Source organism: Xiphophorus couchianus, chromosome 15 (assembly GCF_001444195.1).
Source record: "Xiphophorus couchianus chromosome 15, X_couchianus-1.0, whole genome shotgun sequence".
NCBI lineage: Eukaryota > Metazoa > Chordata > Actinopteri > Cyprinodontiformes > Poeciliidae > Xiphophorus > Xiphophorus couchianus.
Window position 1 is genome coordinate 5862380 of NC_040242.1, and position 23976 is coordinate 5886355.

The window sequence follows — 23976 nt, forward strand, 5'->3', positions numbered from 1 at the left end:
CATCTACTGTCTATTCAGAGATTAAGGACATCTGACTAACTTTAAATGTTAATGTGAGTCCTTTTTTGTCATTCCAAGAGATCAAATATTATGTTGGGAAATTTATTTCATGCATAAAAGTTGAAGTTAACAGTGCCAGTTTCCAATACACCAGTGTTTCACTTCTTTACTGAAGACCCAGTTTACTTTCTTTGACCTGTAAGCGCTGGAGAATCATTCCCCATACTGACAGCCTTCTTGCATATATTATCCAGTCATTCACGTGCACAGACCACACATCACAAGCTTGTGAAATGTGCCAGATGTCCTTGCCACTGAGAGCCACTGTACCTGTGAGAATATGTGAGGATTGTTTTTGTGAAGCCCTGACACATAGATGGGGCTCAGTTTGTCATTCTTTTATTGTTTTAAATAATTTGTTGTTATGGGAAGAAGAAAACGCAACATTAAGAAATAAAACAATCAGAGATGAGCCTCTGAGCAAAGAAGGGAGGGAGGTGCTGATCCGAAGCGCATCATTCCGTCCTGTCTTATGTAACACACGATTCATGTAAAGGCCAAAGGGGCTGTTAGTGTGCTTAGTTTCTGCTTTCAACAAGCTTGCATTTTTTCTTTCGATTATCTAAAATGTGCCTTTTGATCCAGAACTGGAGTCTGGTGATTCCTCATCTTCCTGACACTTTTCTCTTTTTATGAGAACACAATGTCCCCATTGGTCTCTGAGCTTTATTGTCTTTATTATCTCATCTCGTTTGCATAAAGATGTAAACGAGGTTTGGACATAAATGGCAATTAGAATCAGTGCAGTTGGCCAGATATGTGATGTTGCACACACTGATATTGCCACAATTATTGCTGTTAGATATATTGTGCAGCTTTAATTTCTAGAATAATTTTATTTTCCAATTGTAGCTGCAGCTAATATTAGGGCTGCACCAATCAAAATTGTTTTGCCCAGTCTGATTCCTTATTGAAATAAATGCTCCAAAGGAAAGCCATACGTTTATAAAGATGTATGAGATACGATTCATACAGCCTCTTGTCTTGTTTGGGCTGTTATTTACTGCAGTGTTGTTGTTTGCTTTAATTTATATTCACCATTTTTCCTCACCTTACCTTTTGTTAGCGTCGTAACTCTAATGCAAAAACAGAAAAAAATAAAATCTCAGTTTGAGTATGATATACCATGTTGTTGATCGAGCCAGGGATCAGTTTGATGAAAGAAAAGGCATATTATTCATAAAATAATGTGTATGGACTATAATGGTTCACTGGAGGTGTATCTTAATAAAAACACAGATGGCATAACCTCAACAGGGATTGGGAATCTGATAAAAATCATTTAAAAATAACTTCATAAGTTTTCTTCGATCATATCAGCAGATTAAATACAGATTTTAGGCAGTTTGGAATGTTAAAAACATTACTTTTTATATGAATGTATTATAAGACATCTTTACATTTTACTACGAGAAGAAAGAAAATGGCGATGAACAAAATGTTAAAATAACTTCAAATGAGCAAGATGCATGCCAGCTTCAATAGCATTAAAAATATGTACTGCAGCATTCATGATGTGAAAGTATGAAATTGAATTCCTGATCAGACATATTATCATACCAAGTGGTCATTAGTCGTTTCAATCACCAACCTCTCTCTCTCTTCCTCTCAGCATACATAATTTACATAGGTAATCCCTTGATACGTCCCATGGATGGTGAGTGAATATGAATTTCAACACCAGTAGCTGCTCTGTTACAGGCATGAATAAAAAGCAGTTGACTGTATCAATGTTGTGGCGTTTTTCCCCTGCCAGGAATTTCTTTTTATTGACAGGAGAATTGAGTATTAATTTCTTTCAGTCATAATTTTGCTTGGTTTCTTTATAGCCCGAGCCTCTAATTTTATTATATATTTTCTTAAAGTTTTCCTTCTCTGTTAGGAAGAAGTGGAGCCAAGATATTTTTAGAATCAATCGCTTTCAAGCCTTGTCTTTTTTTTTTGTCTGTCCAATTGTTCATTGTGATGAAGTTACCGGCAGCATATTTCCTGAATTAGCGCAAGTGACTTTCTTGGGATTCATGTTTGCGATCATTGCTCATGATTATGTTTATGTTTTGGACATGCTTCAGATGTAGCCACCCTCTGAAAAAAGCAAAGTGTTCATAGAAACGGAGCTGTAATAAACAAGCTTTTGCTGGGAAGCACCTCTGGCTTTCATTCTGCAGGATTTTCAGGAAATTACGTGGATGTTGCTTGTTTCTTAACATTTTTCTGAGCATATATGACATCCCTGCTGAAGTTAGCTGCGTGGAGCTCCATTCCTAATATGGTGTCAATTTCTTACAGTAAGCCTTTGTGGCATGTTTCTGAGGAAGTACGCCCAGACAGTGAGTCAGAGCTGGAAGAGTAAAGATGGGAACTCTGAGCACCAAAGGGTCAATTCCCATGATTTGTGGGAATGATTTGAAGTGGAAAAAAAGGTTCAAACCTTCCGTCTGTAAGCAGTTAAAAAGATAAGTATTGGCTTCTGAAACCCATTGTTCTGACGTTGATCCAAAGCTGTGCATGAAAGTGCGAGCAAAGGAACAGAAATCTCCCATAAGCGAGCCTGCTGTGTTCTCCGTATGCTGGCGACGTTGATATGTTAGTTCGTGAGAACAGGAAGTGGAATAACAAAAGAAATCCTAGGAAGAAGAACATATCAGAGGGAAAGAGGGAGGAGAGATGGTGGGAGTGGAAAGCTGCCTTTTGCATTTCTTTGGCATTTTGTTTTTGATATTTGGAGTTGTGAAAGATGAAGAAATATTTGTGAGCCTCATCAAAGACTATTGCATGAACAGATTCTTCTGTTCGCTCATGAATCAACGTGTTGAGCCGTCTCCACTATTCAAGTCAAGTTTATTTCTGTAGCAGATTTCAGCAACAAGGCAGTTCAAAGTGCATTACACCAGCAGTAAACATTACATTCAATCAAATGCCTTCATCAAAATCATCAAGCAAATACAAATCAAATATGTTATCAATGTTCCACTTATAACTCTAAGAAGTGGGGTTTTAGCCTTGATTTAAAGAAACTCAATGTTATGCATGGAGGATAGAAACTGAATGCTGCTTCTCTATGTTTGGTTCTTTTTGCAGAGTAGACTAGAACCAGAAAACCTGAGTGGTCTGGAATGTGACAGGTGGTATAGACTTAAAGTTTTACCTCATTATTTTGAGATACTGTTGTGAGAATTATGAATGCACCAATATGAAAATCCATGTTTGCGATCATTGCTCATGATTATGTTTATGTTTTGGACATGATCCAGATGTAGTCACCTTCTGAAAAAAGCAAAGTGTTCATAGAAACGGAGCTGTAATAAACAAGCTTTTGCTGGGAAGCACCTCTGGCTTTCATCCTGCAGGATTTTCAGGAAATTACGTGGATGTTGCTTGTTTCTTAACATTTTTCTGAGCATATATGACATCCCTGCTGAAGTTAGCTGAGTGGAGCTCTGTTCCTAATATGGTGTCAATTTTTTACAGTAAGCCTTTGTGGCATGTTTCTGAGGAAGTACGCCCAGACAGTGAGTCAGAGCTGGAAGAGTAAAGATGGGAACTCTGAGCACCAAAGGGTTAATTCCCATGATTTGCGCAGCATGTTTTCAGCTTTAACATTGTTCCATCTGGTGAGAAGTGGAAAAAAAGGTTCAAACCTTCCGTCTGTAAGCAGTTAAAAAGATAAGTATTGGCTTCTGAAACCCATTGTTCTGACGTTGATCTAAAGCTGTGCATGAAAGTGCGAGCAAAGGAACAGAAATCTCCCATAAGCGAGCTTGCTGTGTTCTCCGTATGCTGGCGACGTTGATATGTTAGTTCGTGAGATTGGGAAGTGGAATAACAAAAGAAATCCTAGGAAGAAGAACATATCAGAGGGAAAGAGGGAGGAGAGATGGTGGGAGTGGAAAGCTGCCTTTTGCATTTCTTTGGCATTTTGTTTTTGATATTTGGAGTTGTGAAAGATGAAGAAATATTTGTGAGCCTCATCAAAGACTATTGCATGAACAGATTCTTCTGTTCGCTCATGAATCAACGTGTTGAGCCGTCTCCACTATTCAAGTCAAGTTTATTTCTGTAGCAGATTTCAGCAACAAGGCAGTTCAAAGTGCATTACACCAGCAGTAAACATTACATTCAATCAAATGCCTTCATCAAAATCATCAAGCAAATACAAATCAAATATGTTATCAATGTTCCACTTATAACTCTAAGAAGTGGGGTTTTAGCCTTGATTTAAAGAAACTCAATGTTATGCATGGAGGATAGAAACTGAATGCTGCTTCTCTATGTTTGGTTCTTTTTGCAGAGTAGACTAGAACCAGAAAACCTGAGTGGTCTGGAATGTGACAGGTGGTATAGACTTAAAGTTTTACCTCATTATTTTGAGATACTGTTGTGAGAATTATGAATGCACCAATATGAAAATCCATGTTTGCGATCATTGCTCATGATTATGTTTATGTTTTGGACATGATCCAGATGTAGTCACCTTCTGAAAAAAGCAAAGTGTTCATAGAAACGGAGCTGTAATAAACAAGCTTTTGCTGGGAAGCACCTCTGGCTTTCATCCTGCAGGATTTTCAGGAAATTACGTGGATGTTGCTTGTTTCTTAACATTTTTCTGAGCATATATGACATCCCTGCTGAAGTTAGCTGAGTGGAGCTCTGTTCCTAATATGGTGTCAATTTTTTACAGTAAGCCTTTGTGGCATGTTTCTGAGGAAGTACGCCCAGACAGTGAGTCAGAGCTGGAAGAGTAAAGATGGGAACTCTGAGCACCAAAGGGTTAATTCCCATGATTTGCGCAGCATGTTTTCAGCTTTAACATTGTTCCATCTGGTGAGAAGTGGAAAAAAAGGTTCAAACCTTCCGTCTGTAAGCAGTTAAAAAGATAAGTATTGGCTTCTGAAACCCATTGTTCTGACGTTGATCTAAAGCTGTGCATGAAAGTGCGAGCAAAGGAACAGAAATCTCCCATAAGCGAGCTTGCTGTGTTCTCCGTATGCTGGCGACGTTGATATGTTAGTTCGTGAGATTGGGAAGTGGAATAACAAAAGAAATCCTAGGAAGAAGAACATATCAGAGGGAAAGAGGGAGGAGAGATGGTGGGAGTGGAAAGCTGCCTTTTGCATTTCTTTGGCATTTTGTTTTTGATATTTGGAGTTGTGAAAGATGAAGAAATATTTGTGAGCCTCATCAAAGACTATTGCATGAACAGATTCTTCTGTTCGCTCATGAATCAACGTGTTGAGCCGTCTCCACTATTCAAGTCAAGTTTATTTCTGCAGCAGATTTCAGCAACAAGGCAGTTCAAAGTGCATTACACCAGCAGTAAACATTACATTTAATCAAATGCCTTCATCAAAATCATCAAGCAAATACAAATCAAATATGTTGATCAATGTTCTACTTATAACTCTAAAGAAGTGGGGTTTTAGCCTTGATTTAAAGAAACTCAATGTTATGCATGGAGGATAGAAACTGAATGCTGCTTCTCTATGTTTGGTTCTTTTTGCAGAGTAGACTAGAACCAGAAAACCTGAGTGGTCTGGAATGTGACAGGTGGTATAGACTTAAAGTTTTACCTCAATATTTTGAGATACTGTTGTGAGAATTATGAATGCACCAATATGAAAATTCGGGCCGATATTCATATCCAATTTGTGTTTTGTTTGATAACTGATATTTGCAGATATTTTTTCGTGCATCCTTAGTGACAATAAGAACTATTTATTCAATCTTTTTAAGCAACTGTACGACTGCAGCTGTGTGTCACAGCAATGATAGACCCACAAACACAAATGCTGCTCTTGAAAAACAGGCCTAGTTGTAATGTACTTCTTTACGACACTAGTCACATAAAGAAGTGTGATTTGTATCACTAAGCTGCACACTGTAACTGTATTTTCAAATTTAATAGTATTTATTGATGCTTTCATTGAAGAAACAGTGGAGAAAATAATAAAATTATCAATAATGGCAATAAGCACAGTTTTTAGGTGGTTTAAACATCATCAGTTAGTGTTTAGACAGCAATAAATCAAAATTCTTATAAGAAATTTATCATGACAAATGATACGATAAATGCCCAGCCCTAGTCTGGAAGTTTGATGCAATGACCACAGATCTTTAATATATTTTTTTGCCTTCTGTTAGTTTCTGTTGTAAACTAACAGAAGTATTTTGAAGTCCATTCTCTGAGCTATGGGGAGCCAGTGGAAGGACTTTTTATGCATTTGCTTTCTTGAAGATTGGTCAGAGGGACGGGGCTTGATGGCTCTACTGTATCTGTAGCAGAGCAAAGCCTCACTGACCACAGAGGAAAATATCTGAATGTGCCATGGCCTTCTTCTGGGATCTCCAGCGGTCTTTAAAGTATGTTGCTTCATGTACCAGCAGAATGATCTGTATATACATCAAAAACTAATTGTGTCATTTCAGTTACCAGTGTTTGCAGCAGTAACAGTACGGCATGGGGACGTGGGGAATAGTGTTTCCAGTGCAATTATTCGTTCGGGACGATTCCCTTAAGTCCTATTAGCAAGGCACTTTGCAGACGGGTGGGAGTAAAGTAATGCGTTGACTTCTCTCTCCTTTCTGAAATCCAAGAACAAACAGTGCATTTAGAGGATATTGGAGGCCACGGTAAGCTGCATCGCCAGTCAGCATTTAGATCTGCTAACTCACCGTTTCTGTTGTGACAGAGCAAATTGTGCGCTGTGCCAGGCCCCTTTTCTACGATCCGTCTCTCTGTTTTCCTCCATCTCTCAAAAGGTCTCAGCCATTAGCCAGGTGACACAGAGGGCCATTAAGAGCAGCCTGCTCAAATCCATCAGCCTTTCCCTTTCATTACCTGTGTGTTTATCACTTGAGCCATCAATCTTTGCTCTCACCCTGTGCCATTTAGCAGTTTCTCCCAGCCAATCAGGCCCTAAAGGCAAACTTTAGACGGGTCACCAAGCAAGGAAAAACAGATGCTGCAGTGTGGACAGGTGACGCAGGGGCATTTCATTCACTTTAAAGTGTGGTCTGGATTGTTCTAATATTAGAGAAGATCACAGATGGTCAGGATTATTGTTGGCCACAAAGTGCAACCGCACAGCGTGGTAGCACAAGGCTTATTGGAGATTGCAATTTGTACTGCTTTGACTCTTGTTGCTTTCTACCATTTGCAATGCTTCTTCTTGATGTCCAAAATTCACATTGTGCTGATTACTATTTAACAGAGCTGCAACTAACAATTATTGTAGTAATTGATTAATCTACTGATTAAAAAAATTGGCACTTTCTACAGATTTTTCATTTGACCACTTATTGGAAATGCATTAAAATATGCAAATAATTCCAATCCTTTTTTAAATAAGAAAACAATTTTATTCCCTAAAATGCAACACCATTCCTTTAGCAAATATTAACTGGGTGAAGTGGAAACTATACCACTTTAGGAGTTTGGGCTAAAACATATTTACAGACAATGTTGTCTTCATCTTAAATGGCATCATTACTGCTCAATAATTTATTTTTTTTCACCAAATGACATTTTTTGTGTGTATGTTGCAGTTAAAGACTACTCAATTACTAAATTAGTTGTAGTTTATTTCAATAATCGATTAATCACAAGTAATCATTTCAACTCCACTGTTTTAGCTCATTGGAAATATGAGGAACATGGAAATATACCTGTGACACCTGCTGTACTGTAAATGTTAATGAATGTCAAACCAGGAAGAGATGCCACTAGATACAGTGTTATAAAATGGTGCTCACATACAAAGGTTATTTTGTGTAACAGAGCAGTTGTTTCCCTTCTACCCAGCTTACTTATTACTTATTAAATAATAATAACTCTATAACTAAATATCGTACTAGAAATTATTTGATTGAAAACTCAATCTGGTCATCTTTATTGCAGCCCAGACAAGCAGTCTCTTCTCTACAAACTTTGACCTTGGTAAATAAATCTTATTCTACCATATTAGGAAACTGAACTGCAATATGATTTCTACCTTTCAGTCATGTATCAGGTGTCAGCATTTCTTGCGGCAAGGAAACCAATGCACTCATTGGCTTACAATATGTTCATAACAGCTAAAAATGATGAACAGCAAATTGTTATTATTTCACACACTGATATTTCAATGCTGACACATTGCGGAGCCCTTACTTAGACGTTCATGTGGCGTGACTTGACACTGGCCCACATTAGTAATATGTCGCCTTCAAAATAAAACGTTTGTTCAGAACTGACACTTTATAGATCTTTCTATTCTCTCTTTTTGTCCTTTTTTTTTGTTTGCCATAAAATACCCACGTCTAATTTTTAAGGATTATTCATGAGTGTTGTTGAAGCTTTGTTTTCATTGAAAGATGGAGCTTGTATGTTAAAGCTTTAGTTTGGGATCAGTTGTTTGAATTTGACAATAATTTCGAGGAAACAATAAAGCCAAGCAGCAGAGATACGGTTTGTAAATAGATTTTCTGGGAAGCGAGTGTTGTCTGGAGCAGCATGCAGTCGTAATGATTTCCAAAGGGTCTCATCGAAGGGACCAGCCCGCTGAGTAGAGGACATCTCAAACTAATGAGCTGCTAAATATATCCTCCAGCCTCTCCTGTCTTCTACTGCTTTTACTTCACTTTTTTTTTTTTTGCTTACATCGAAACAATCGCTCCTATTCTTGAATTTTATCTGATATCCTGAACTGAAATGGGTTTTTAGGCTAACGATGAGGTTGAAATGTCACAATGGCATTTATTGACGAGTTAAGTCTCTGGAATGTCACTAAATTATAATATAAATATCCATATTTTGAGATTGGATTTCAGTTCTGCTTTAAGTACCCAATGTTCTTTTTTTCTCGGTTCTTGTAGCTTTTCTCTCCTCTCCTATCTCACTTCCTCCTCGGTGCTGCTTGGTCTCCTCGTGTGTGGTTTTTTTCAGACCCACCGACAGTGTGGGTTGTTTTTGTCGTCACACGGTTAGTCAACACCAGCATCCTGTTCAAACAAACTCCTCGCCTTGCACACGAGGCACAAGGCATTCTACACACATGCTGACTTTGCCTGTTGGTGAGACGTCCAAACTGTTTTAGAGCAACCACGATCAAAGCTCATGACGCTAACACGTTTAAAATGTTATCTGAACATCTTGAGCTGCTTTGCTTTGTCCTACCGTTAAGATATTTTACAGTAAGATTTCCCTACTTTACAGCTTACTTGGCTGTTAACAAAATGTCCCCTTTGCTGACTAGTTGCTATCATGATTGGAACTAAACATAATGTCTGGTTGGTTATCTTCTGCAGCAGTACAAAGCTAACATTCATTCAGGCCCCAGCACGTCTCAATGTGGGTAGAGTGGAAATATGGCAACAGTTCCCACAACTTTCCATCAAGTCCTTCCTGTTTTTTCAGCTTTTTCTTTGCCACATCTTCAACTTTGGAAAGCTTTAAGAAAATAAATAAAGGCCTGTTTGTTTGTTTTTTGTATTATTTAAATAACTTGCTAAAAGTGAGTGTATATTAAGAACTGACATCTAGCTGGTATGACAGACTAGCTGATATGCTGCTTAAGGGGAAGGGCTGTGGTGTACATGTGCTAGCCTGCTACATTTACGTAAACTGTTGTCATGAAAATGAAGGAGTCAACGCACAGCTGTTTCACTTTAACCCCCTGCTTTTATTTTGTGAGAACATTTCTTCTTCATTCATAGTGATTGTAAGTAAGCAAAAGAAGAGGAGAACAATGACTGTTCCTGATTCCCATCTGCCCTGCTTTTAAAGAGCAGTTACACTAGAGATATGAACTGGAGTTTTCTCTTAAATGTAGCTTCATTGCTTGCACTTTGACATTGCTGAAATTCCCATATTGAGGCCCTAAACAGCATTCAGTAATTACTCATGACTCTTCATCCGGTTCCTGAAATATTTTGTGACCAGTGGCCTTTCCTCCACACTGATGTCCTCTGTCCTTATTGCCTCATCTGCAAACAAAACCTCAACAATGATGATCTTTGTAGTGGCTTGATGTGACTCCATTTAGGTCATCCTGTCAGCGTTTAACTGTGTGCTTCTGTGTATTGAGATCCAGGTAAGCCGGTCACAATAATCAATTAATCGCATGATAAATTCAAATGAGCTTGAAAATTTGAGATTTTTTGAAGGGCAATTTTGTTTAGACGCATCGTAATATTTTTTTATGGTTTCGGTTGCAAGTGGTTTTTATTTCTGTATTATTTATTGTTTTTGGATGTTTTTGTTGTAATGAACAGCAAGTGTTCATTACAAAATTAGGTTTTATTGGTCTTCAGACGGGCAAACTTGCATTTTTATGCCATTATCATTATCTTAGTTGAAAATGGTCTCAAAATAACAAATATTGTTTATTGCAATAATTTTTTTTATCTTCCAGCAAAATCTGTTATGGTGACAATCCCAGTTACAGCATTTGTAACGCTCCAGCCAACTATTGGAGCATTTTAATTTGTAATTGCTGAAAGAAAAATGATATTATACTCTTTGTGAATATATTTATATTTGAGTAAATTACTGCTCCATTGCTGGATTGTTTAAAAAATGTCATAACATTGAAGTTGTGTTGATTGGAGGAGAGTGGTTGCGGTTTCCGGTTTGAATTTACTGCAGGGGTTATTGAAAGAGTTTGCAATTTGTGATTGTTTGCAAAACACACAGTTTGCCTGAAAGGTGACACAAATTCACACACACAGCTAACCGCATGCCTTTTCTCTCATCAGAGCAGGCTGCTTGTGTTAAGAGGTTACACAGAGATGCTTGTTGCCATTTTGTTCGCCCTCATGGAGACTCGTTGGAGCAGTTGGCCTGAGAGTCCAGTTGGACTTCATTACTGTGATGATGGACAAAGGGCTCGAACAGGAACAGCTTTGTTGCATAACAAACTGTAGAGAACTATTTCTGTCTCCTTTCGCTTTTGGATTGAACTTCTCTTACATTGAAATCTTGACTAGATTATATCGGTGAACATAACTTGTTTCAGACACAAAATTTTGATAACATTTTATTTGCGTTACTCTTAACCACCATTTGGACTGGGCGATAAATTGATTTTATTGATTAACTGAAACTTTGGTTTTTGGAAAAGATTTAGCTCATTGGGTTTGGAGTGATGTCAGCACAACCAGAACCGCCATCTTATTTGACAGTCATGTTTTACAGCTTCTACGTATAATTTGGACATTGAATTCAGGAATGTAAGGGTTCAGGCTGAGATTTTAAAAAATAAAGTCCTCATGTTACAAGATTACAGTTGTATTAATATGAAAATAAAGTCTTAATATTACCAGAATAAAGTTGTAATATTCAGAAAATGAAGAAGTAATTTAATGAGAACTCCAACACAAAAAAATAATAAATAATTTATTATTCAAGGTTTTTTTTTTTTTTTTCATTAAAATTATTTTAAATCACTCTTGTCATTTTAAGATATTTTTTCTGGTAAAATTGCATCTTTATGACAAACTTTTCATAATTAAACAAGGATTCTTGTAGCCTGAATCAAATACTCTGTATAATTAAAATAAACACTTCTCTATCATTTGTATTTAATTTTTTTAGAAAACAATTGGATCTTGTTAGATAAAAAATCAGAGATTTTATTTTTAATTCATATTGCCGGACCCTGACCACAAAGGACATGCAGACTCTGGTAACCAGGGTTGCCTTCAGCCGACTTTCACCTTCAACCAGCGTCCCGGACTCGGCGCTCATGCCTCTTCTAGCTGGCAGGCTCGAGCCGCTGAAACACGATCAGCCCACAGTTACTTTGACAGTTTTTCAGTGAGGGGGATGTGATCGGCTGAGCACATGCACGTGTGTGTGTGTGTGTGTGGGAGGGGTCCCACACACTCTTTTGTTTTCTTGTGAAAGCCTAGAAGTAGGAATGTCTGCCTCCCAGCTGTCGTCAACGGAGACGGCAATGGAAGAGAAGAAGGGAGCGCTCGCTGTTCGCCACCTCAGAACATCCTCCCATCTGTTGTGTGAGGGTCGAGAGTGTGTACATGTTTGCATGTTGGGGGGTCACACAATGGCTGCCCTCACCCGCTTTGGCCTCGCATGCATATTTAACCCTTCAAATGCAAAGTTGTCTGTTGTCCTTTTCAGAGGCACGCTACTTAAATCTGTCACTGTGCCCCGTCCACGGCGAGCGAGGACAATGGGGCACACGGGCAGCACACGTGGCTCACTAAATGCATCGGAACAGCAGGGGTGGACTGAATGAGGACAGGGAGGATTTTCCTCTGCATTTAGACGCTTCCATCTCTGGGTGTTTGCCTGTGTTTTTGCAACCTTGTGTTGCAGCTGCAGGAAGACGTGTTTTCTATAAATGATCTTTTGAGACCTGCAGCTGCTTGACTCATGTTTGCCGGACGGTTGCCTATTAACTGTTACAATGAATCTGGTAACTAACTAATAAATATCGTTTGATATTTAAGGGGTATATCACACACGAAACACAGATTAGGAAAACAAACCTTAGGAGAAATTGAAAAGTTTAGTCTTGACTGGTTCTTACATTTCGAAACTCTTTTTATCTTGGTGCTAGGACCTCCCACACACTCCTTTCTCTTCTTCATTGTTCTCATTTTAAACTTCTCTCTTTATCAGGTTGCTAAATCTTCTCTCAGAAACTCATTTCTGCAGAACATAATATTTTGAGGTTTCAGCTTAGTTCTGCATCATTTCCACCCTGCAGATTTCAACCTACCCTTTTGTGGTTATTATGTTCTCATTTTATTTCTCAGCATGCTTCGTTCATACCTATTCTCTTTTACTAAACACCCAGATATTTTTTTTTGGTCCTTTTTCTGTCTTTCTACTGTGAGGTTTTCCTGAGGTGAATAAGAGAAGCAGTGGGTTTTGTAGGAAGGAAACTTAGAAGTTGCTCTGAAAAGAAAATGACCCTGCTAGTATCAATCACACACTATCTGTTTCGTGTGAGTCTCTCAGCTCAAGTAGCACCTCTTATTGCTTGAACCATGTTTGACTGCCTTGGCTGATGTGTGATACTTGAGTTGAAGTGAGATGGAAAAAAGGGATTTAAATTGCATGAGTTGGAAATGCATCCTTTAGTGTCGCACAATACGGTTCTGTGTGGACATTTAGAATATTGAGTTTTTCTATATTTATTACCAGTTGTCAAACCAAAAGTCCAGACTTTTAGGGTTTAGTTGAGTCATATGGCTTTTTGTTAACTTATTGGTTTAATTGTTTTTATTTCCATCAAAGAACAATTTGGTAATTGACGACTTATAATAAAATATTAAATTATTATACAAGATCAGATTTTCACTCAATGCTGAACTTTACCATAAATTTTGACTTCTTTAAATAAGCCTAAAGTTATATATGTTTTTGAAAACAGGTATTGATAAATAAAATTCACCTAAAGTGATCCTAAATAGCTGTGTCCATGTTGATATTAAAGATGGAATAACTCTGATTTATTGATATTTCTTAGGTTTTTGTTGTTCTGCAAGGGAACTTTAAGCAACACAAAGATAAAAAACTGTATCTGGCATTTTAAAACCGTCTTTAGCATTGTATCATTAGTGTTCATTTATTGCAGCTAATTAGGTTAATGCTAGCCATAGAAATGCATTTCTTTGTATATACATTATCCATAAAATAAAGAGATGCTTACCTTAACTATTAGATTTCCTGTAGACTTCCAACATTTCCTAATACCAATCATCTTCCTTCTGAATTGGACTTTTTAGAAGCATTACTAGCAGCTTTGTTCTAAAATGTTCAGATTTCTGTGAATTGTTGAATTCTCGACTCCCTGTTGTCAGCCTGATGAAACAGCTGACATGCGTCTGCAGAAAATAGTTTTTTTTTAGAAGCTGGTAAAGGTTTTGTAGTATATTCCAAAGTCTAGAAATTGGTTACTTCCTTCAGTAGCAACTTTATTAGCAATGAGTGTTTTTAATGGGAAATTTCAGGAAATTTTCAGATGACCTTTTTTCAGACCGTCAGCTTCCAACAGACTCATGACTAATTGGGGGAGTCAAAAATACCTTCAGTTGAAATTTTCAGGTATGTTTACAAATTTTTAAGTTAAAAATAAAAGTTATTTTTAACTTTTATTTTAAAAAAAGTTAATAAAAGGTAACTTTTATTAAGTTACCTCCAATTTAAACACACTTGGAAAAGCCACAACTAAACTTACTCAGGCATTCTTTTTAAATGCTTCTAACCTATATGAGAGTAACAACACAAACCCCAACTTTAATCCCCTGTTAATATTTACGACTGAGCTTATCTTTTAGTGGCAGAAATTAGTGCAAGTGCTGTTATTTTTCTGACACCACCACACCGTGGGCTCTGCTTCACTGTACTACACTCTAATAACAACAGCTTGGCTTAAAAAATCCCACGGATTAGCTGGAGAGACAAGAGAGCATGGAAAAACAAAAACATCCTGGTTTCCAAAATGATTGCAGTATCATCAAAAAAAACCCAACAACAACAAAGGGATTGGGCTGAAGCCAACTAATATACAAAACGTATTTATCAGGAAAAATGGACCACATCGTCATCTTTTCAGTTTGTAGCCTAATCCAAGCACAGCCCCCCTCGCTCCGTTATTTATGTAAACACACACATAGAGGAAAACACACCCTCTTTTATGGGCCATTGTAGAAAGCAGCATAGCCAGCTGACTGTTTAAGTAATCGGTATCTGATCTGCTGTAATGCTCTCCCAGCTTGTAATGGAGAACAATTAGAAATTTAATTTGCCTGGGCAATGATTGCTAAAACCCACATCTTTCTCCCACCCTGATTTTTTTTTTTCTTCTTTCTTCATCCCAGTCCACCCCCCTCTTGCACTCACCAGACGTGTGCCATTAGCGACAGATGGGAAAGGAGAGATATTCACAGGCAGTCCGGCACCTCAGGGCTAGGAAGGGGATTTTGATGCCCCCCCGCCCATGGGCTGAGTGTCCTCCAGCACAGCTTTGCAGCTCTAGCTGTTGGGATTAGGAATCAGATTCATGGGTGGTGTGTCCAGGCAGAGTCTCTCTTCGACGTGAAGTTATTCTCTGATCTTTAAGCAACTAAGCGCTTTGATCAGCTTACAATTGTGTGCTCAAATGGACTCTAATAGTTTAACCTTTTTAAATGTCTCCTTCATTTTGAGAGCTTGGATTTCTATCTTATTTTTAAAAAATTGTCTTTCAGTAGCTTTCAGAGAGCACATACAACTCTGTTTTAGTCATTATTGCTTTTTGCCATTTCTTAAATTAAATTTCTCTCGCAAGACTCAGATAACAGCTTGTGTTTTCCTGTGACTCATTCCCTCCCTGAAAACCACAGAACATGATGTGCTAAAGTTTGACTAGGCAATGCAAATCAACTCGGTCGGTTCTTTTCATCTTTTTGTTTCGATATTAACTTTCGGCTAATTGACAGGGAGACGCACAGGTTGAATCGTAAACATTGCACACATTCTGGCCATCTGGACTGAGTTCATTCTTTCAGCTAACAGAACCTCTTCATCAGGATTTCAGCCTCACCTTCAGGCTATTATAATTGTCATGCATTACATCCAGAAGTATTGGTTCATTCTAACTTGCCAAAACATGTTTCCTTGTAGCTTGTAATTTCTTATACCCTATTTTCCTCCTGATGTCACATTTCTCCTCCTGTCTCCATCTGTTTGCTGTTTTATGGCCTCATCTTTCCATTTACCCTATATCACTTTTTGTTGCAGTAGTTCAAGCATTTTAAGTTTCATAGTAGCCAGAGTGGCATAAATGTACAATTCCCACCTTTGGGATTGTTTTTCAGATGACCTGCGTTTCATTTTCTCTTAAAGAAATTGTGTGCGAGTGTCTTTGTTGGAGAGGAATGGTTTTATTTTTAGCCGGATTGTATTTAGATCCTTTGTTTTCTGTGTCTGTTCTTATGCAAGCTGTGGTGTCGTACTTGGTTGCACTGATTGTGATTAATTCAGACTGAAACTGTTTAGTTTCACATGGTGGTTTAATTGTGCTCTCAACAATGTATTTGTGTTGAGAGCACAAATACATTTTTGGGGGGGATTTATTTTTCCTTTATTTTTGTTTCGTCAGTATGATGATTTAGGTTTAAGGAAAAAGTTATGGAAGTTTTGAAGAAAGTATATAATGTGAATAAATGTATAATCTCCTGATAAAAAACAAACCAACCATTATGTAAAATATGAGTGTTGTGATGGTGATGGTCCAGCGCTCCGTAGGAGTTTAACTGAAGTAGCGATGAAGTCGTTTTTTTTTGCTTTTTCTTTAAAGTTTCAAAGGGTGGTGAAATATATTTAACATGCAATATCAATAAATACTGATTATTGGCCATAACAGCAATATTTATATTGTTTTATTGATATTGGACCAAATGTTCACATCGGAGCGTCCCATGTTTTTTGCCTTCAACTCATTCTCATAAAGCCTTTCATTTCAATATGGTGTAAAACAATATTAACAATCCAGCCTTTCTTCTAGTTAAGATCTATGTAATTAACTCAGTTTTATGCCTGGGTTATTGGGAAAGCAGCCATACATAAAGGCACCCATGCATTTCTAATTTTAAGGCTCTCCCTCAAATAAAAGCATTTCAAAGGGGGGGAAAAAGATTAGTATCATTACAACTCATCTGTCCACATCAGCTCTACTGACCACCTTGTGGGTCACCACAAAGGATAACAACAGGGGTTAAAGCTGCTGCCCTGAACTGCCCCCTAAGGCCTTTTTTGTCCCCTCCTGCCTCTCAGTCAGACGTAATCAATTCATCACCTTTACCACCTCCATTACCTCCATCTTCTCCTTGGAGAGCCGTTATTCTCCCCGATGCCTTCCAGGGAACAACTGCTCTGGTCACGGTGTCAAATAACATCCTGAAATGTGGATGTGCAGACGGCGTTTGGGTGTGTGAGTCAAAAGGAAGGATGTAGAAAGTTCAACTTTAAATGCATACATTTTGGTGTTGTTTTACCACATGAAGCATACTTTGGGGACAAATCTGAGATTGACCTATCACTGGAAATCGTTTTCCGAAAAGGATCCTGGAGGAAGAAGGATTTCTGTAACTTTGCATTTTATAAAAAATGTCGTAGAATTAATGGAAGTTAAAACTATAATATTTAATCAAGTAAATATATAATATTTTAGAAAAAGAACTGTTCTCACTCCCAGATAAATGAGTTGATAATCGATATATCTGTTGAGCAAGACATTTTATGACCTATGAAATATATAATCCCCAAGTTATGCAGCATGTTTTTATTTCTAAAGCAGCATGAAACCTGAATTTTATGACGTAGCTGTTATAACCCTGTGGTAACTGAATGTTTTGTTCATCTTTAAACCTCTTGAGTAAACACATCCAGTCTCTCCGCAGCACAGTTCAGTAACACACCCACTGGTGTCAGTCTTGTCAGCCCTGGGCGAGCCTTTGTTTATGGGTGTTGACTTTGTTTCCCTGCATGTGTGTGTGTATGTGAGAGAGAGAGAAAGCCTCACACATTTGAGTGTTTGCATTTAATCTTCTGGTGCCAGCTTAGAGCGTCGTTTCTCTCTGGAGATTAGAGAACGTCTGAGGCTCTGCTGTGGAAATGGTCTCTTTTCAATCTCTAAATACACACTGAAGTGGGGCGATGTGGCTGTTTGCTCTGTTACTGTTTGTTTGTGACAGTCAAGTTGTCAAAAGTTTCAAAAGAGGATGGGTAATAAGATTTTTATCAAATTGAATGAGGAAAGTAGATTTTTACTCCCATTTTAATTAATAAAAGATTACTATGCAATGTTTAACTTTATAAAACAGATTAAAGAAGTGAAACAAAGAGTTACAATGCCAACATCGACCTATTATTAGAAGATTAATTTATATATGCAATAGTAATAGATCCGGTAATAGCCTTTTATATCTCATCATGACATTCTTGGTTTCTACTGAAGTCAAGCTCTAATACTTACACACCTGTTTTACTTTGAGTTGTATAGGAAATCATGAAGCCAAAGGAAAAAGGTCTGTGAGATCGCCTTTGTTTGCATTTGACACTTTAACAAATAAACCTGAGCAATATATCACAATTAAAGCAGTAACTGTATGGAATATACACATCACATAAAACTGCAACAAATCCTTTAAGTCTCATTCTTTCAAGCTCTCTATTGTCTTAGCTTTTTATGTGGCCCTTTAGACTCCAAATTACATCAATAAGTTCCTCCAGTTTTTCACAAATCTGCAAAATTCACACAAAAGCAACAAATCTCCACATTTTTTTTCTGATTGTTCTGCAAATTTTCTCAAAATTGGTCAAAAATATTGAGTTTAAGTGACTGCAGCCTTACGTGATGTCAAGTTATAGTCCATAATTGATATGGCAAGTAATGAAAAGTCAAATTTAACATCATACATTAGCGCAAATATCATAAAAATTACTTTCTAAATTGGCACCACAGAATCTGCAATTTTGATTGGAAAAAAGAACACTAAAACAATCTCCAAATCCTGGAGGAACAGCTATTTATTTATATTTTAACAGTTTAATTGGTTTTATCAATGTATTCTGGCACAACCGGCCCTTTAAGAACATTCATGTTTTTGATGTGACCCATAATAAAAATTAGTTCAACCCCCCAGTACTAGATGGTCAGTTGATCCTTCGATATGGGGGGAAACGAATTAAATGACAATATCATGGTCTGAATACTGGATTCCACACTCTTGATCCCAACACACATGCACTGTTCAGAAGGGGAGCACTTACTTATAGATATGACTGGACATGTTTCACAAAATCCCTTTCGTTTCCCCACATTTAGACCTCCTTAATACACCAGCGTACATGGGACGACGGGAAACGGCGTGACAGCTGCTCTACATTACCTGCCATCAAGTGGCGTCACACCAGATTTACTCAGATTACTGTCTGGGCCCCGAGTTTTACTCAGTTTACACAGGTGCTGCAATGTTGTGTCAGATGTGCTGGATTTAGACGCTCTCCCTCGCCAGATCATAGCTTTAAATGTGGGGGTTATTCAGAGGAACACAACACACATTTAGATGATTTTCTCTCACCGCGGTAAAACACAGGCTCCACAAGGAGCTGGCATTGCCCTGCTGCGCCGTAGATGAAGCTTGGGAAGGTGGATCAAAACATGATTAACTCTAGGCTACTGCCTCATCCTGTGTTTCTTGGCTTGCTCAGCTATCAAAGTCTGCCATTAACAGAAAATAAATGAACCCAGAGTAGGACCCAGACCTACTGCCAGATTGAACCATTAGCAGTTTGGGAAGAGGGTGGTTTAATGAGCAGGAGCTAATCTAGAAGAATTGGATTTATACGGAGCTCACTGTGACATTTTAATCCTCTGCACAGTAGCGAGACTTCCTCCATCTAACTCGTCATCTTGATCCAGTGTTCCTCTTCTTGTGGTGTGAGATGCAGCAGAGTTTTAGTTACAATACCAGTGCACTTTAATTATCAGCTCTACTTGTCAAAAGTTTCCCTTTTGAAAGGTCGTTTGACCCGACGACAGCTGCCTTCAGGGTAGACCAGGCCAAGGTTTATGTCAGCGTAATGAAACAGCGCAGCGACATTAATGCAGCACTCAGATGCCAGAGTGGCAATAAAACAATTCTTGTCTACACACTGAGTAAATTTTATGTGATATTTAAAAGTAAATCCAAATTATAAATAGAACATTCCTCCAAAGCTAAACAATTTGTTTCTCCACTTGGCTGGCACATGAAAATCTCTTCCTAAATAAAAAAATAATATACACCTCCTGTTTTGAGGCAAGCTAAACTCTGTTTACTTACATAGCACATAATTACTTTTTTATCTTGCATTATTAAATGTGGATTATGATCTCAAATTGGCTGCCAGGCTGCTGCAGGGAGTTGGTTACGTAAGCCGGAGGAGTGAAGCTCAAATCCTATTTGTTTCCCAATCCTTCCAGTAGCGAGCTGATAAATATTCCTGTCATTGTGTTGTGTGACTTTAGGTTGTGCGCCACCACTCAGAGTGCAGCATGGAAGCCTGCTGAACCAGACCGAGTCCAAGCAGGTCTCCTACCCTCCTGGCTCCCAGCTCACATTTGGCTGCGATCCAGGATATACTCCAGATGGACCAGCTATTGTCTTTTGTACCAGCGATGGAGTTTGGTCCCGGTCACCTCCAAATTGTATCAAAAACTATGGTGAGCAGCAACCTTATTGCTGATTTAAAAGAAATGTTATTTCATGTTGATAAACTTAAAGATGGAGTACTTCATACCCCTTAAAATCTTTAATATTTTACTGCAAAAACAGAAATCTTACCAAGTATTTTTGGTCTAGTTTCTAGTGCAAATATCTTAGTTCACTTGAAATAAAACAAAACTAACTTAAAAGTAGCTTTGTAGCTACATAAACAGGCTTGTTTTAAGTAAATAATTCCTTAATATTCATAAAGAAGTACTAGCTCCATTGGCAGATTATTAAACTTATAACAAAACTTTTTTCCCATGTGTTAAGTTAATTTATCTGCCAATGGAACTAGTACTTTTTCATCAATATTAAAGAGTTATTTACTTAAAACAAGTGCCTATATCTTGAAATTGAAAAGTTTCTTTTAGGTTAATTTGTCTTATTCCAAGTGTACTAAGATATTTGCACTGGAAACTAAACCAAAAATGCTTGGTAAAATGTTGTGTATTTGATGTATTGCAATTTTCTATATTTAACACAAAATTGAAGTAAAGTGATGCATGGTTACTTTCAGACAGTAGTACAGACTTTTGAAGTCGAACTTCAGCACATAATACACGAGCAAACCCAAACTGAAAATTCTCTTCACCACGCCACTACACAATACAATAACACTGACAGAAACGTTTGTCCTTGAGAGTTGGCAGGAAGCAGCGTGTCATTCTCGGTAAACTCTGAGCTCTGAAGTCTCTCCACAGGTAGAAATGATGACAAACAGATTTTCTGGCCACAGTAATATTAAACATCCATTTCATCTTGCTCTCTCCAGTGTGTTCGCCTCCTACGGAACCAGAGAACGGAGGCTACCGCTGCCACCCGACTCCCTGCCACCGTCTCATCCACAACACCGTCATCGAGTATTTCTGTGATGAGGGATACACGATGAAGGGCGACTACAAGTACCTCACCTGCCTTAACGGCGAGTGGGACAATCCCATGCAGATCAGCTGCAGACTAACACAAGGTTTGTTATCCTATTTACTGTTTTTTTTTTTATTTGTTTAATTTTCTCTCCTTTGTTTTTCTTTGAAGGCTTGAAAATGTGTAAAATTATGACGGAGGATAAGGGTCACAATAAAAAAAGAAAAAAGTCGTATTTGAACAAAGTCGTAATAATGCAAGAATAAACATATATTGTGAGAAAGTTGTAATATGATTTAAAAAGTCATTATGAGAATAAAGTCATAATATAAGAAAAAAGTCACATGACAATAAAGTCAAAATCATATGGGAGTAAAGTCATAATATTACCAGAATACAGCTGTAATATTAGTAGAATGAAGCAGTAATTTTATGATAATTACTACACCAAAAAAAATTATACAAAATAAAAATTAGTTATGTTGTGCATCTTATAAAATTATAATTTGGAAAGAATTGTGCAAACTACTCTGTCTGTTTCAAAGAAAGAATCGTGAACTAGACAAGCTGCCCACGTCAGATCTTGATCAATTTCAAAGCTTTTCTCTCATTAAAACAACTTTATTCTAATATGTCCTTCTTATGATGCTATTGTGTCATTATTGTTCTAATATTTTGTCTTTATTCTCATTACATTATGACTTTGTTCTTGTAATTGCAAAAAAAAAAAAAAAAAAAACTCAGTCCGGCCCTAATACTCTGTCGTATTAAAGATTTGAATAACATGTGTATATTTGATTTTAAGTCACTCACTCCCATTTTAGCAAGTTACAAATTCATTGTGAACCTTTCTATTTATTCTTATAAAATTGGTTAAAAGTCCGAAGATCTCTGGAAATGTGCGTATGAGTCAACAATCTAACTACTTCTACTCCTATCTGTCTTGGGTCATCCAGACAAGGAGCCCAGCCTGCCGTTGGGGATGCCAGCTCTGTCCATCGTGTTGACCACAGCGAGTTCTGTGTTACTCATCCTGCTCTTAGTGGTGCTGTTTGTCCTTGTACAGCCAAAACTCAAGTCCTTCCATCACAACAGGTAAGATAACTTCCACGTCAAAGCTTTTCTTTTTCGTTTCCTCATACCACAAAACTAAACTGGTTTCATACAGTTTAGCCTATGTTGTGTTTTGTTTGTTACTGAAGAGAATGTTTTCTGCATCTTATACTAGGAGTAGTTGGTAATTACAGTGTTTTTGGGGGGGTTTTTTTACCAAAATGTATTAAATCTATCAAATTAAAAGGTCCATATGTTCACTTCTTTTGCGCTCCCACCTGTTAGTCACATGTTTTGGTTGACTCTTGTGTAATTTAGCTCATGTATGACTTGTTCTGCAAGCTTTCATTTCTGACATTCCTGGCCAATAAAAATAAAAGCATTTCAAAAAGTTAATCTGATCACATTTGACAACTGCATCTGCTAGTGCGCTGTGGTAGAAAAGCCAGGGTGATTTGATTTGATGCTCATTGGCAGTCTTGTTGATTGTGTAATGGACCAGATGGCTTTGTACAGTCCGATAAACAGTCAACACTAATCACTATGAGATTTTGCTGCATTTCACAACATGTTAGACCTTAACCCAAAACTGAGTTTCGTGTGAGGGACCTATTATGTAAAAAATAATATTTTATACATCTTTAGATGCATAAAAAAAACAACTTTTTTGCCAATAAGTTAATGTTTTTTGGTGTCTGGAAAAAGAGCCTTTTCAAAAACCTTTTGATTGTTAACTCACATTTATAGGGCACTGCCCTGTTACTTAGCAACCCCAGAAAAGCCAAACCCATCACCTAACAACCCAAGCTGAACTCCGGCATGTTTAGTTTGCTGGTTTTACAGCTGTTTGTGCAGTATAATGGCTGCTGGAAAGACAAGTGTTGTTGACTTGCCATCCAAAAAACCACTTGCTGCATTCTTGTTGGTTATCCAGAAGGTTCTACTAATGCTTTTCAAAGATGTATGATTGTATAATTGTAACAATTTTTGTCTGCCAAAGGCTCAAAATAGGCAGACGTAAGCAGACTACAATCTCATTATCCAAAAATGTATTGAACATGTTTTGCATAATATGTCAGATTTAGATCACTTTGTCCATATTCGGTTTAGCATTAAGTGTTAAATTATTCTGCGTTTGTATTTGGTCATTAGGAGGGAGCAGGGCGTCTCAGGCCAGACCAGCTCCATCGTGGTGGAGGGCGTCCAGGTGTCCCTGCCCTCCTACGAAGAGGCGGTATATGGAAGTAGCGGACCCTGTGGTATGTCTGGCCCTCCTCCTTCTCCACCACCGGCTGCAGCTTCACCAGAGTCGCGGGTCCCCATCGTGCTCTCCGAGGGGCTTCCTCAGGGAGCCGCGGGGGGCCAAAGCTCCAGCAGGAGCCGCCAACACAGAGAATTAGACTTCTGTCTCCCATCAACCTCTTCCTCCTCCTTCTCCTCCCGCCGTCACGCAGAGACGGTGTTGGTTCATCAGGACCCCTCATCCTCCTCCTGCTCTTCTTCGACTTCATGGGCTAGAGAGCACCTTGCGGGTGCTTGGGCGGGCCCCCTACCTCTCCGTAGAGACTCTGAAAGCAGCGACCAGCACAGTCTGCTTTCAGTCGCCTCTGTAGACGAGTTTGCTGACGGTAAGAGGAAAATCTACTCAAATCTTTTACGAATATGACTTAATGATGCATTGTTTACATTTTCTGTTTGACTGATTCATTTTTTTATTTACATATGTTATAAATATTCACATCCCTTGAATTTAAC

General features: G+C 38.0%; 1 protein-coding gene across 1 annotated transcript in view; it reads left to right on the forward strand.

Annotated features, from left to right (window-relative positions):
* Positions 1-23976, forward strand: part of susd6 (sushi domain containing 6) — a 34568-nt gene that overhangs the window by 7347 nt on the left and 3245 nt on the right. The window contains exons 3-6 of the mRNA XM_028040316.1: positions 20064-20258; positions 21077-21271; positions 22125-22263; positions 23374-23849. Of these exons, the coding sequence (XP_027896117.1) occupies positions 20064-20258; positions 21077-21271; positions 22125-22263; positions 23374-23849 (1005 nt within the window). The remainder of the gene's footprint in view (positions 1-20063; positions 20259-21076; positions 21272-22124; positions 22264-23373; positions 23850-23976) is intronic.